Consider the following 15,537-nt stretch of genomic DNA (forward strand, 5'->3'; position numbering starts at 1 on the left):
CGGCCACCCTGGTCGCTGATTACAGGGATGAGGGACGACGGGCATAGGGCTTCATGCGCGAGACGTGGACGATCTCTTCGGAGCGACGACGTCGATCTGCGACGGTGTGCGAGGGAATAACGCGATAGTTCACCGGAGACGTTTGTTGGAGTACTGTATAAGGGCCAATGTAACGATGGAGAAACTTCTCACACAGGCCAGGAATGCGGATTGGTGTCCACAGGAGAACTTCATCACCGGGGTAAAAGGAGGGAGTTCGATAGGGCTTTGCGTTCTTGTTGAGCATCTTCAGTGTTCAAACGGGCAAGTTGGCGACACTGGGCCATACGAGTGGCAAACTCTTCGCCCAGAGATTCAGACGTAGAGGGAGCAGAGAAGAAAGTAGTGTCCAGTACTGTCGATGGTTGACGGCCATAAACTAAAAAGAAAGGGCTATAACCAGTAGTGCGCTGAACAGCGGAAATGTAGGCGTAGGTGACGAAAGGTAAAACGTTGTCCCAGTTCCGGTGATCAGGAGCGATATACATGGATATCATGTCGGACAAAGTGCGATGAAACCGCTCGATGAGTCCGTTGGTCTGAGGGTGGTAGCTAGAAGAAGTCTTATGGACGGTGTTGGCTGCGCGCAGTACTTCCTCAAGGACTTGAGAAAGAAATGTCTTTCCACGGTCGCTAATAAGAATACGAGGAGCACCATGACGCAAAACTATCGCACGCAGGAAAAAATCGGCGACTTCAGAGGCGGCACCGGAGCGAAGAGGTGCGGTTTCAGCGTACCGCGTTAGATGGTCGATGGCAGTGACAACAAAACGGTTGCCGACTGATGTCAAAGGGAGAGGTCCAAACAAGTCAATGGCGACCGTGTCAAAAGGCACAGATGGGCAAGGTAGAGGTTGCAGTAGGCCAGCAGGAGGGGATGTTGAACGCTTGCGATGCTGGCAAGACGGACATGATGAAATGTATTTGGCGACGCTGGCAGAAAGCCCAGGCCAGAAGTAGCGGCTCTTGATACGGTCGTAAGTTTTAAAGTGGCCTAAATGTCCAGCAGTGGGGTCGTCGTGGTAAGCCTCCATAATTTTAAAACGAAGGGAGCGAGGGGCAACGGGTACCCAGCGTTGACCCGTAGGGTGATAAACGTCGCGGTAAAGTGTTCCATGGTGAAATCGGAACCGACGAAGCTGCCGGCGCAAGCGACTGTTTGGGATAACTGATTCTCCACGGAGGCGAGCGATGATTGTGCGGCAGTAAGGGTCAGTCAGCTGCAGGGACGAGAAATCAGCATTGTTCTCGAGTGGAGCTATAGCGATGGGTGCAACATTCAGGTGGCCAGCAGAAGGCTGACTCGGATGGCAGCAGGGAGAGGAGACCGTATGTGGGGCCGCGTCAGTAGGTAGCAATGGGCAGCGGGAGAGGGCGTCAGCGTCGAGGTGTTTTCGCCCAGATTTATAAGTGATGGTGAAGGTGTATTCTTGAAGACGTAGTACCCAGCGACCCAGGCGACCCGATAAGTTCTTCAGCGATGACAGCCAACAGAGTGCGTGATGGTGTGACAATGGTGAAGTGGCGGCCATACAAATAAGGTCGAAATTTTTGAACCGACCAAACAAGGGCGAGGCACTCTTGCTCGGTAATAGTATAGTTACGCTCAGCTGCAGTAAGCGTACGACTGGCGTATGCGACGACTTGCTCTTCAGACACTGCGTTGCGTTGCAAGAGAACCGCGCCAATACCGTGGCCACTGGCGTCTGTGTGAAGTATGGTGGGCGCGTCAGCGTCAAAATGGCGAAGCACAGGGGTGGAAGTGAGTGCCTGCTTGAGAGCTTTGAAGGCGTCTTCACATTCAGTGGACCAGGTGTAAAACACTTGGGAAGACACGAGCTTGTGTAGCGGGGCAGCAATTGTTGCAAAGTTCCGAATAAAACGGCGGAAGTAGGAGGCTAAGCCAAGGAAGCTGCGAAGATCTTTCTGACGTTGGGGCCGAGGAAAATTAACGACAGCCGTAATTTTTTCGGGATCAGGCTGGATTCCTGCCTTACTGACGACATGGCCGAGTACTTTGATGGTCTTACTGGCAAAGTGGCACTTCTTGGTATTCAGCTGAAGCCCCGCCTGGGCAAGGGACGTGAGGACATCAGTGAGACGCTGCAAGTGCTGAGTGAAGTTTGACGAGAAGACAATGATGTCGTCGAGATAACATAGGCATGTTTTTCATTTCATGCCGCGAAGCACGGTATCAATCATGCGCTCAAAGGTGGCCGGCGCATTGCAGAGTCCGAAAGGCATCACGTTAAATTCGTAGAGACCTTCGGGGGTAGAAAAGGCAGTATTGTCCTTGTCTGCATCGTGCATAGGAATTTGCCAGTATCCCGAGCGGAGGTCGAGACTGGAGAAATACTCAGCGCCTTGGAGACAGTCTAATGCGTCATCAATACGAGGCAAAGGGTAAACATCCTTGCGCGTGATCTTGTTAAGTGCCCGGTAATCCACGCAGAAGCGGACTGAACCATCTTTTTTGCGAACGGGGACCACAGGTGAGGACCAAGAGCTCGTGGATGGTCGGATGACATTTCGAGCAAGCATGTCAGCAACTTGCTCCTCAATGATTTTGCGTTCTGCTGCTGAAACGCGATACGGCCTTCGTCGAACAATAGCAGAGCCGTCCGTCTCTATGCGATGAGAGGTGACGGAGGTCTTCCCCAACGCTGAGGCGCACACATCAAAAGACTCTCGGTGCCGCAGGAGGACGTCTAGCAGAGCTGTGGACTGCTCGGATGTAAGGTCAGGGCTGATGGCGGCTGCGAGAGCAGAGGATGTCGGAAATTGAGGCTTGGCAGGAGGCGGTGGTGCGCTGGAAAGTGTGTTGAGGGGAACGGGATCGCAGTCAAAAATAAACCCAACTGTGGCTCCTCTGGGCAGTAAGAACGGCTTGAGAGTTGTATTAAGGGCCGCAACGACCGCGCAACCGCGGGTGAAGGAGGTGAGGCACGAGGCAAGAGCTAGGCCGTCGGAGGTACACCGAGGAGCGGGCATAACGAAGGCTTCGCCATCGAGAGGGTAGTCCAATGCCACGATGATCAGCTGCTCGCGTCCTGGGGGCAAAACGAAATCAACTGCTGCGAACACGTGTGGTGGTGAACAATCAGAAGTCGGTAATATATCGGGGTCCGCAAGATGAATAAGGCGCTAGCGGCAAGAGATGAGGGCGGACGCCGACGATAAGAAATCCCACCCCAAGATCATGAGATGAACGCACGTGGGGAGCACAATAAATTCGATATGATGCGGCTGGTTATCGATGAGGACACGTGCTGTGCATTGGCCGGTGGGTTTCATAAGAGTTCCATTAGCTCCACGAAGTGGCGGACCGATGTATGGCGTTATAACTTTGCGCAGATGAGAACACAGAGAGAAATGCATGACGGAATAAGCGGCGCCGGTGTCGATGAGGGCCTCAACGTACAATCCTTCAACAATCACCACTAACATATTCGACGGTCGCCCAGGAGGAATTGTAGATTTCGAACTCGAAGCAGCTTTCCCTCCAAAAACTGCTTCGGTTAGTTTTCCGTTATAGGTTGGAAGGGTTGCGAGGCAGGACGAAGCGGTGACGTGCGGCGAAAAGGCGAAGGGGATCGGCGTCGGGAAGGACGCGAGGGCCGTGAAACATTGGTGGAATTCGGAGGAGAGGAAGAACGCCGGTAAAAGTCTGAGTAGGGCCGTGCAGAATCATCAGGCTGGCGCACGCGGGCACGTTCAAAGGGAGCATAACCCCGTTGCTCGTCTTGTTGGCGGCGGCGACAGACACGGGCAATGTGGCCACGTATCCCACAATAGTAGCACACAGGGCGGGAGGGGCGCCAGGCTGTAACAGGACGATGCACTGTAGGATATGGTGCCACGGCAGCGACGTGACCGCACACGGGTGCCGAACAAGTCGGGGAAGGCGGAGTGGGTTGCCGTGAAGTAATTTCGGCATAGGTTGGCAAGGAATGTTGGGGGGCGTTGGGAGGCAGCGAGGGAGGTTGGGAGGCAATGGGAGGTGGGACAGGTGCCACAGTGCAGTTGAAATTCGTCAGTTCATCTTTGATGATGCTGCGCAAATTCACCGTTGCTGGCGGAAGAGTTGGAGATACTGCAGAGGGGTTGGTGAGGCCGTAGAGCTCCTCCCGGATCATGGTGCGGATTAGGGACCGCAAATTTCCCTCTATGAGGGAGCCACCATCACTGGGGTCTTGCACGAGACGGCATGACTGTAGCTGGTCCAGACGTTGACATGTGGATGTGATGTCAGATACGGACGACGGGTTTTTAAACACGAAGGCATTGATAGCAGCAGTGTTGATGCCCCTAATTAAGTGGCGAACAAGCTCAGATTCAGGCATAGCAGCGTCGACACGGCGACAAAGGGCCAGAACGTCCTCGATATACGACGTATAGGGCTCGCCGGGCTGCTGGAGACGAGCTTCAAGTTTTTTCTTTGCCTGCTCTGAGCGACCAGCCGGAGTGCCGAAAATTTTCTTTAGCTGGTCCGTGAATGTAGGCCAGTCAGCGATGTCATCCTCGTGATTGAGGAACCAGGTTTTGGCGACGTCAGCCAAGTAGAAGACGACGTTTAGCAGTTTATGAGCGTCATCCCAGCGGTTAAATGCACTGACCCTGTTGTAGTTGTCGAGCCAGTCGTCGACATCTTCACCGCGAAGGCCAGCAAAGATTTGTGGATCGCGCTGGCGGCTGGTGACAGTCCAGGCAGGGGCAGCCGCAGTAGGAGGAGGAGACGCCGGGGGTGAGCGAGCACCGTTGCCCTCATCCATAGCACAGGACCGTGGACGCAAGCGAAGGCCTGAACGGAGCTCCAGGGAGAACGGTAGGCGGGTCTAAAGCGAGAGGTGGGGAATACGAATCGCACCTCCGCCACTTGTGAGACAGCACTTGCACAAAACGTCTGTTCTATTCCAGAACCAGCTGGCACACAGCGCGCGACGCTCCGAGCAGCAGTCAGCGATGATGATGATAATGATGATGGATCTATACAGATGAAAGAGGTGAAAGTTCGCGCGTTGCGCTCACAATATATATACTTAACATTTTTGTTCTATAGCTCTCTCTATTGTCCTCATCTTGAGTAGAACCATTTTGTTCGCACTGAAGCTCCAGGAGCATTGGCGAGCACTGGTTTGGTGCAATTTTTGTACACTTTCCCCTTGAGAGATACGAGTAATCTGCTCGTAATAACCTTCAAATACCTGCCCATTCCTCTTCAACTTATTCTTATTCTCGTAATTATATTCGTTTCGTGTTTCATAAATAAAAATAAACTTCTCGCATAAACCAAATATCGATAAAAGAGATACCAGTGAGGTCCCACCTGGTATGGTGGTAATACATGACACACTGCTGTCGATTCACGGCGTTGTCATAAGGGGCCTCGTGGCCCTGAAGGTTTCGGGTTCATAACGATAAAACATCACCATATGAGTAGGATTAGGCATCCTTCAAGACATAAAGGTTTGAGTGATTCAGAACTCCCTAGAGTAGCCAATGCTACGAACCTATATGGTCCAATTCATGTGTGCTCCGTTAGAAACGTTAAAGGACAAGAATAATCAAAATCACCCAGATTCAGCAACATGTTAGGGCACAGAAGGCTTCCGTAGCGCGTAAATGCAACGAAAATCTCATTCCTAAAGGAAGAGGCGCAAAACACACAAGGAACGCGAAATAGGTCTCTGCAATAGACAGGGCCAGTAAGCATGTGTCAGGTTCTCAAAACTACGTCTGTGTCGCGGCCATTCATTAAGTTCGTACTAATACTATCAAATAAGAATCAAACACAAAAGAACGACTTCGGCAAAGCGTATTTATATGACGTAACACGTGCGTGGGCATAAAATACTTTATTTCAAATTTTGAACCACAAATTAAAAACGCCGCTCTAAAGCAATTTAAAAATGCGACTTTTTGGCAAAGAAACGTAGGAGGGGCCTCGCTGAAAATTGACTACTGCAACAGCATGTAAATAATGCTTAAACATCGGCCTCGGCAGTGCGTACACTAGATGAGATTACCTCGTTTTGAACACGTGAAAATAGTTTAGGCTTTGTTGCTAGGTCTCAAGAATACCAATTTTATGTTTACTTGAACTACTGAATGTCTGGTTTACTGCTTATGCACCTTTAATGGATCGGACATTGAGCACATAATCCAGATAAATTCTGAATTTTGTGGCAAAACACACACTGAAAATTAGTTTTCATATAGCGAATAAATGTGCACTACCTTAGCTTAAATTCAGTTGACATACTAAAAAGAGACTTGCTACATGGCGCCAGCTGCATCATGTTGTTTATGCCAACTTAGCGCTTTACATATCGCAACCTAAGGCTACAAAAACACACCAAACATGCCCTCATATATCTTGGGCTTGAACCTTAATAACCCACTGTGCTAGAAGATTTGCATTTGCTGCCAAAATTGGAGCACAGTGATAAATGGCAGCCAAATCCACTACCTTTTTACAGGCTTGGAGCATCGCACGATGGCCAGCCCCCTGACCCCAGGTATCCTGGGAGGCCAGGTGCAGAGAATTGCCCGTTCCATTACGGCTACCTCATGGGCAACGCGAAAAGGAGTCACGTTGGCCATCACTACTCCCCGTGCAGTCTCCAACAAATGAGGTATATTGTCAGGTGAGTTGCAATATTGCTGTTGCATAACTCCGCCACCTACGTATCACAACTGTCTTTATGAATTACAGCAATTGCTGCAACCGACATGCGGCAATCGCTGCTAAACAATTCCGTGCAAGCACCACTTTTTACCTTGAGGAGCTCCGCATTCCAAGAGCTATAGACTATGCAGTACACTACACGCGGACAAGTATTACCAAATGTTAGGTAGTATTCTTAACCAACTAACCGAAGCCAAGTAGATGGTTCAAACAAGGTTGACTCTTCAATGTCGCAGCATTACTTCTGCGCTGTTCACTTGGCAATTAAGCTTACTCCTCTTGAATCGTATTCGTGCCTAGGCAATCAGATATCTCTGGGAATACGTGCGTGACCATTCTCATGAATATTGCACGGACAAGTGTTGAGCAGAAAGTTTCTAAGGACGTATTGCCCCCATGTAGTGTACGCAGGTGCCACATGAATGCTCTCCTCAGACGTTTCATCGAAGAATCTATATATCGTTAGTAGGAGAGGAACTTTTCCCTCACCTCATATGAAAGTATCAGTTCCTTACATACGCCTCTCTAATCCGCATTCTTTACAGGACTACCGAAACTCTTCTACATAGTTCGGGAATTTACGAATGCTCCCAAGTTACCAACCATCAGGGTAAATGACCCTTGCTAACACACACTGGCTCTTGTGCTCCTGCTCGACCGCCATTCCTCAATGGTTCGCCGTGCGCGGAATATTGCGACCGGTACTGAACTTCATGTGTTCAAGTAGAGGGGCGTGGTGTAAATCATGATGTGCACAGGCTGAAAAATAACAAGGTTTGTGTCAGTATAATTTAAAATTGCCCATCGTCATCACCTGCATCATTATCAGAGAGGATAGACGAACCCACAGAATTTGTATATTTTAAGCCACCATGTACTGCTCTTGGTACAGCCCGATGGTAGCCTACACAGTGTAGATGTACGGAAGAAGCGGTTGAATGGTGTCAAGAATACGTCTCAGGAAAACTTCTGCAGCTGTGCAGATCTCACCTGAACAATTTCTATTGCACTTCGCTGCTTGATGCTGTCTGAAACGTTCAATTAGAAAACAAAATGAATTGTCCTTCTTAACTGCCACTCAGTGCATGTGTTTCGTAAACTTTTTTTTAGTTTGTACCTCAGTGGTGCGCCCTGAAGCATTGTCAGAGCTGAAAAACAGAAGTCTTGCATTAACAATGTCTCGTGTGGTCACGTCATTCTCAAAAATATACTCTCAACGCGCTAATATGACTCTTAAGTAATTTTTTCTTCCGTATTGACTATATCGGGCAGACTATATACCACCTCCTCGCTGAAACATATTTTGAGCATCTACCGTTGGACTTGAAGAGAGGTGAGAAAATAATAATAGGTACCAAAAAGTACCACCACTATCAGTTTTAATGACGCTACGAAAACAAGTCAATCGCTCAGAGCTCCTGTGCGAAGTGCCCAGAGTGATTATTCTTAAGGGTACGCAATTACAAGCCGTTACCATGTTAGGTGCCCTTGCTCAATACTTCTGTTATTTCTGCAATAACTTCTGTACTGAGGAATATTGTTAAACTCACGCCCATACGATTAATAGAAATAAGTCTGAGATTGAAAAAAAATATGCAAGGAACAAATAATTCATAGCCCAGTCTCTGCTGCTTTGAATTGCTCTTCATATATTGCAATGTTCCAGAGAGTAGATGGAAAGAAATTCAAACTTGCATGCTCTATTCTTGCCGACTTTAGATTTTTTTGTTCTTTTATTGCAGATTGCGAGGCTATTCATGCTGGCGAGTGACTGCAACCAAGACATACAATGTAACGAAGAAGTACCCTGGGATGGTCTTGACCATGGAGGCCTACTGTCAAAGGAAGTTTTCCACAAAGAAAGACGTCACTGCTGTAAGCACTTAAAAATTTCATCCTTCCCTCCTTACGCTCGCTTTGCTATGGAGTCAGATGTTTCCGGTGAAACTGGTTTGACTCATTTTCAGAGCGACCATTTCAAAGCGCAATGCACAGTACGCTGTTTATACAACGAAGTATACGAGACGCCTTCCAATGGACACCATCATTTCGAAGACGTTGAAGCACTGGAATACACACCCTGCGGACACAAACAGGTACAGTCGCAGACAAAACACTTTTTCTCAAAACGCCTTCCTTCTTGAAGTACCCATCTGTAACGCAACTTTCCAGGACATACTTTAAATGCTCAGTGAGAGAGGATGGTTTAGGGAAAGCGAACTCATAAAGAACTCTTCGCATTCATGTCGAGAGAAAGCAGATAACTTAAAACCTATGGACCATGAATCGGTAGTCGTGATTATTCTCTGAACCATATACAAGCTGCCTTGCTAGCCAGTTGAAGTTTAAAGAAACCTTGCGCAGATCTGTACTGCTGAAACGTCTCTACATTCCTACATAGTGCGGTGCAATTGATAAGTATCAGAACACAACCAGTATGAGCTGCGTATATGTATAATTATGTATATATAAAATTAAACTTGACCATTACATAACTAGTGGAAGCAAGGTGCCTGGTTACATAAGCGTAGGCGCCAGTCCCGTGTTTTCTCCTCCTGTCTGTGTGTTAAACAGCACCCACCAATCCACCACGAAGAAGGAAATGCTCTTGTGGTAGCACACTGTAACAAAACATCATCCCGCTATCGACCTTTTTCATTTCATTATCAAAGAGCACCGTTTGTTTTTAAGATCCTGTAACATACAATATCACTTAAACGTCTTAGTTCAAATTCGTAAGATTTAAGTGAGAGGGTGACATGAACACTGGTAAAATTGTCGCGTTAGCCTTTGTATTCGCCCAGGCATAGCAAGTGCTACAAATCACGAGCACCAGCTCAGGCAAGCATTTTGCCACAACCAATATTATTGCCACGTGCTCTTAATTACCTTGAGAAATAGGTGTAAGTAGAAATTATCCATTTCAGTGTCGATGATGTGAATGAATAGGTAACATAAATAGGACATGGTTTGTACGTTCTGTCGTGAGTAAAACAACGAGTGCCCCCAAAATTATTAAACATGTAAACCTGCATGGGGACATCATCTAACAGCGCACTCCTGCGGTTGAAACCAGCAACCTGCAATGTTCTCAAAACCGAACTTGAATTATCCACAGGCGTTTTTATCAGCTGGAGCATGATTTGGAACTTGAAAACGGGCCGTACTAGAAAGTGCATCTATGAAAAAGAAACAACAGATAATCCCTACGATGCATGTTCTATTCAACATACCCAGTATAGAAAGTGCACACTGCTGCGTATTTCAAAGCATAGGACTTTTAAGGTCATATGAATACAAGACTCTAAATACATATATATATCTTTGTAGCAAAAACCAAATAGCAATTTTTTCAATGATACAAATGCAATCCCTTTTCTCGCGCACAAAAGAGGCGAAAAGCTTCAAGCCACCGAGAAATAGAACCAGTTGAAAACTTGACTTTCTTATATCGTATAAAATAACTACGAAAAGGACGATCTGAATCTTCAGTGTTAAATGTGATGTTTACATTTTATGATTTTTTATATATTTAAGGCACTCAAAGTAAAAATAGTAGGAGTTCTGATTACTAAAAATGCCAAACGTAATCTGCCTCCAAGTTGAAATCTCCACCATTGTAAAGATTACGCATTTTGCACTGCAACATAGTTATTGCTTCAAAATTCACATTACGAATCAACACAATGCAACAGAATGAAAATATGTCATTTACGCCGGTCATGGTGGCATGATTTATTCATTCTTATTCATTCTTTCGTATCTTCAAATTTTTAAGTTTCATCATTTTCATAACCGTATGATGCAGTCCCATTCTTTCCCAGTGTTCATTAGAAAACAGCCGCTCCCGCTAAATGCATGCCACCGCAAATATCAGTAGCCGCGGGGACGCAAGCTATGGGTAAGGTCTATACAAAAAATTACAAGGCTGTGCTTAAGTCACTTCGCAGGACTATTTTCACAAACTGCATTGCCATTGTCATTTTGTATTGTATTGCGAGTAATCGCAATACAATCGCTCACTAAAAAAAAAGAAAAAAAGGTACTTGCGGCAGCTTTGCCAAAATTTGACAGAACATATAGGACAAACGCCTGAGCATAATCTATACAGCTGATACCTTAAGTCTCTAATCAATTTCGCGGCACCTACCGATATGGCGGTACACTAGATGTGTGTACCGCTATATCGGTGGTACACCCATCCATGCCACGCCCGCGTGTTCCGCTGGTGTAGATCACCAAACATTCAAACCACATACCGCAACTATTGATATGGTTTACCTGGTCTCCAGAAACAATTAGAAATTTCTACGTTAAATGAACAACTTCAACGCCACTAGGAATATAGCGGTGAAAAAAAAAACAGATCATTATAAACGGATGGATGGATGGATGGAATATAGGAGCGTCCCCTTTGAAACGGGGTGGTAGCAGTAGCTATCATGCTTATTTTTCTCCCGATATCTTAATTATTGATTTAGCATGGTTAACTAAACCACCATTCTATTTATTAAATTTTTGTTTCTACATTACTAATATTATGTCACTTCTCTGGTTTTAAGCCACCAATCTTCCAGTCATGTTTTGCTAGTTTCCATCGCCGGTTTATTCACCCGGCTACTGTTATCTCTAAACCCCAGAGCTTCAGGAACAGTGATTGCGCCTGCATCAACTTCCGGATGGATGCCATTACATTCGAGTATAACATGGTCAATTGTTTCACTGGAGTTTCCACATACAGCGCATGCGTCATCTCCATTGTTAAATTTCTTTTTGTAGCTGCGTGTTCTAAGGCACCCTGATCTAGCTTCAAAAAGTAGGGCACTGCCTCTATGAGCTCACTGTCTTGGATGCGAGAACCTCGAATGGCGCCACTCGCCAGAATGCTCAAGAATATCGATTTTAAACAGGGTGCTGCAAAAAGACAAGGTGTTATTGCACACACTTGCTTGACAGACGGAGAAATAAACAAGGGTTATGAAAGGTAACTATTCAAAATCAGCAGGGGGAGCAATAACTGTAAAAGAGGTGTATGCAAGCACAGAAAATAGACCGAAAAATGACAGGCTGTGAAGAAGCAAACATTAACTCGTGTCGTAGATGATCGAAGGCCTTCTCAGGGTCCAGTTGATGTACTGTCAGTTGTTGCTGACAGTTACAAGAAAACTGTACATCTTTTTTTGCAATATGTAGATTTGTTTGTATGGAACGGCCCCTCAAATCACATGTCTAAAGCCCTCCGATGGCAGTTTAAATTACGAACTATTACCGGCTCGCCATTACTTTTGCGGAAATCCTCTATTCCACCGAAGGTAAAGTAATTGGGCTGCAACCCTTTGTATATTGCAATTTTTCTTTACGTGTGATTTTCTATCAATACATTATAACTTCAAACGTCTGCGGCCCCACTCCAATATCCACAATAACAGTGAAAAGATTAAGTAGGGTGGAGTACCAGATGGCCTCGACAGACTTCAAAAAGTCTCCAGGAAAGTCATAAGACCCAAGTGTTATTAAATGTTCTAGCTGTTCAAGCGCATAGCACCCAACCAAACAATCTGAATTGCTACGCTTACGCTTTTTTCCCAAAAGCCTCCAAAGCTGAAGACTTGAATGGTGGATATTAAAAAACTCCCGCTCCTTAGGCAGATAAACGCGAAATACTACGCATCTTCTTGTCAGGCGCTTAAAATTCAATCTTTGGGCGGCTCCACGCTCTTTCGAGCAACGGTCGTACCTCTTCCTTCCAGCAACTATTTCGTGCACCATTGTGCACGTAGTGTATAATGCTACAAGGATGAATAGGAGAACGGGGTTGGGTGAAATACGCTTTTACCGGTGATTTGAAGCGATACGCAAAAAACAAATGATCACAATAAATAAATCTAACATAGAAAACCACAGTCCTCAGTCTGCACAACTGTGCTTGTCTGTGGTTCAACATCGTGTTAACCTCAATTTGCCTTCGTGTGTCGCGTGTCATATATGCTGTTCGTTGATAGTTTAAGTGCACTCTTTTGATACTTGGCTCACGCTGCCGTTAACGAGTGACATTTCATGCATGCGTGCATAAGATTACAGGTCATGACTAGTGAATAACAGCGCCAACAAGAAGCTTGTTTCAGCCCACTTTACATAGTCGCCGTGTTAAAAATGTAAATAAAAATACTGCTGCGGACTAATCAATGAAGTGTGACAGAGTGCCTGTGTCGAACATCGCCTTACTTGCGCGCTTTTCATTTTTGTCATAGCAATTATTCCTCTGAGGTAAAATTGTGAAAGAGGCGAATTTGCAAGAATTTATTTGTAAATAAATTGGATTCGTGTATATTGTAGTTAATAGCCCTGTGCTCCCACGAAAAAAAATTATGACGAAGCGCTAGTGTTCAGCAATCCAATAGTGACGTTTGAATGACTGCATATGTAACCCAACTGGCAAGTTGTATTATAGCTTACTTCATCTTCACTTAGTTACCGCTTAGATGCTTCGTGTATTCTCGCCGTAAAAGAAGAGCAAGATTATATTTTTCTATAATATTTCCTTTCATCTTAGCTAAACTCTTTTCCCATAAGAGTTCATATCTTCTATCACCCGCTTCGGCGAGACCCTGTCTTCCGTAGCAGATGGATAATTGCCGTCAAACGGGACGAAGGCTCTCTATTTTAGGTCGCTACAAATACGCAAGTGCGCTCAAATTAAAAAATAATTGAGTTTTTATATGAGTGCCAAGTAATGAAAGGAGATTAGCAGAGAAGTGGAACAGTGGTTGCATTTGTGTGCTCGAAAAGGAAAACTCCAAGACCACGCATACATTTGCCTCAAATAAAGCGAAGCCGCGAGAGGTATTAAATGCAGCTCCACTTAAGATATCTGCAACTGCTGCATTGCAGAATGAAGACTTCCGTCGAAGACGAGCCGCTGCTATCTCAAACAGTCTACAGTTTCCTATTAGAAATTGCAGGGTTGAGAGAGAAACAAGCGCAAGAAATTGAGCGACTCAAGTTGCACCGCAGTACTCCTAGGAACGAACCGTAGCAAGCAAAAGCTAATGTTTACGAGTTATAAGGTGATAACCACGCTTCGCAGCGCGAGCCCGAAGCAGAAAGATCGAAGTTTGCCGCCTTCTGTTGGACCGTTTAAGGGAATCAAATAACAATTTCACGTTTAAACAGGGTTTCCCGGTTAGGAACACTTTGTTGCATTGATAAAATATGTTTACCCCGCTCAGTTTCTCTGGCGGGCCCGTTGACAAAGAATCCTCCACAGAACCGTAGGCATTCCGCTGTTTCCTATCAGACGGATACAAGAAAATGTGCGCTCGAAACGTGTTCAGTGTTGCATTACTCAGTTGGAAGACGAAACGAGGTCTGCTGTCCATTCCAGAACTGGCACTAAAGGCTATCAAAACTGTGGGCTTACATTGTGCCTTCATTAAGTCGAAAGCCTTTAACAGTTCATGAGTGGTGTCCGCAGAATGTGTTCACAAGATTGCAAAAGATATAGGTGGAGTTCTGCCCAACCTTTAAGGCGTGATTGTAATAGACTGCACTACAACATTCCGAGACTAAACTGAGGAAACGAAAATCCCAGTGCTGAGCTTGTACTGTTCATAACGTGGTTAGCATTCGTCGTTTTAGCATACTGTTTTATTTCAATCATTTTTCTGCACCAACTGGACCAAATTTCTACCTTACAACAGTAACCTTTGAAAAAGGCCGTCATCCCCCGGAAATCGGAAATCCTACCCCTCTGATCACCAGCTGAGGGCGTTAACAGAATACGCCACACTGGTAACTAGAGGAACACACATTTGTTCTCGTTATCTGGCATTCCTGACGTCTCCATGATAATATAGAGGCGCGATGGTGAGGCCTTCACCCCTTTCTCCTGGACAGAGCTTGGCGCACGCCATCTCCCAGTAGCTATGAAGAACAAGCGCCGCTACGAACACGCACCTTCGTCGCCTAGTGAAGATATTTACCTCGAATCGGGCACGAACGAAGTCGCAGTCAGGCACTGTGTAATCTGCGGTGTTCTGTCATATAAACAGCACAGTAGAGCCAGCCCTAAAGGCTTTCGCCTTATCGCTCTTTAGCGGTATTATTTGCTTCAAAAATGTTACCTCAGTCACTATAATTAAATTCAGGTCATAAACTACCTACCATTCTTCCTGAAAGCTCCCCAACATAGTTATATAGTCTCATTTTAACCAGGCCACATTAATATGTGTGAATGGTCTAGCCGTTACATGCGACTCTGAAGAGGAGGTTCTTAGGTTCGATGCCTATGTCAACCTCACGTAAAACTGAAGCTACCCTAGCAGCTGCTGCTCTGCCGTGTCCTGACGACACACGTAACGTCCAACAGTCACTGCAGGCTGTGTCACCGTCCAGTTATCGCCTATCAGGCGCATGCTTTTGATTCTTTGCTCACAACCTCGTAATTTCCGATGCTGAATTTCTGTTCGACGGGGGCATGCAGGCGCATCGCCTAAAACTATGTGTATTGACTCATAGCTTACTGTACAACTTGAATAGGCAAGTGATGCGCCGTACTCTCAATCCGACGAACTTACTAAGGAGAGCAAGCGTGCTGCATAGCGCAGCCACTATTAGAGCATGGCCTAATGTCACACCAATGAAGTGGCTAGCCGTGCATTCAGCTACTCGAGTAGTGCTCCGTTTACTTTGCAATATATTTCCTGGTGGCACTTGCTTTCATGGCAACAGTTACTGCAAGATTATTGCAATTATTTGTTCTAATTAGGATTCTCCGGTCATTAATAGACGTTCTCTGATTACAACCTTTT

At 45.9% G+C, this 15,537-nt stretch overlaps 1 protein-coding gene across 1 annotated transcript in view; it reads left to right on the forward strand.

Moving 5' to 3' along the window:
• The window catches only part of LOC146173982 (venom metalloproteinase antarease-like TserMP_B), a 34,283-nt gene extending 18,955 nt beyond the window's left edge, over positions 1-15,328 (forward strand). The window contains exons 9-12 of the mRNA XM_084585310.1: positions 6,519-6,686; positions 8,470-8,602; positions 8,695-8,823; positions 15,266-15,328. Of these exons, the coding sequence (XP_084441436.1) occupies positions 6,519-6,686; positions 8,470-8,602; positions 8,695-8,823; positions 15,266-15,328 (493 nt within the window). The remainder of the gene's footprint in view (positions 1-6,518; positions 6,687-8,469; positions 8,603-8,694; positions 8,824-15,265) is intronic.
• Positions 15,329-15,537: the final 209 nt, after the last annotated feature.

The sequence above is a fragment of the Amblyomma maculatum genome, chromosome 11 (genome assembly GCF_055883805.1).
Source record: "Amblyomma maculatum isolate TAMU_Amacu chromosome 11, ASM5588380v1, whole genome shotgun sequence".
NCBI lineage: Eukaryota > Metazoa > Arthropoda > Arachnida > Ixodida > Ixodidae > Amblyomma > Amblyomma maculatum.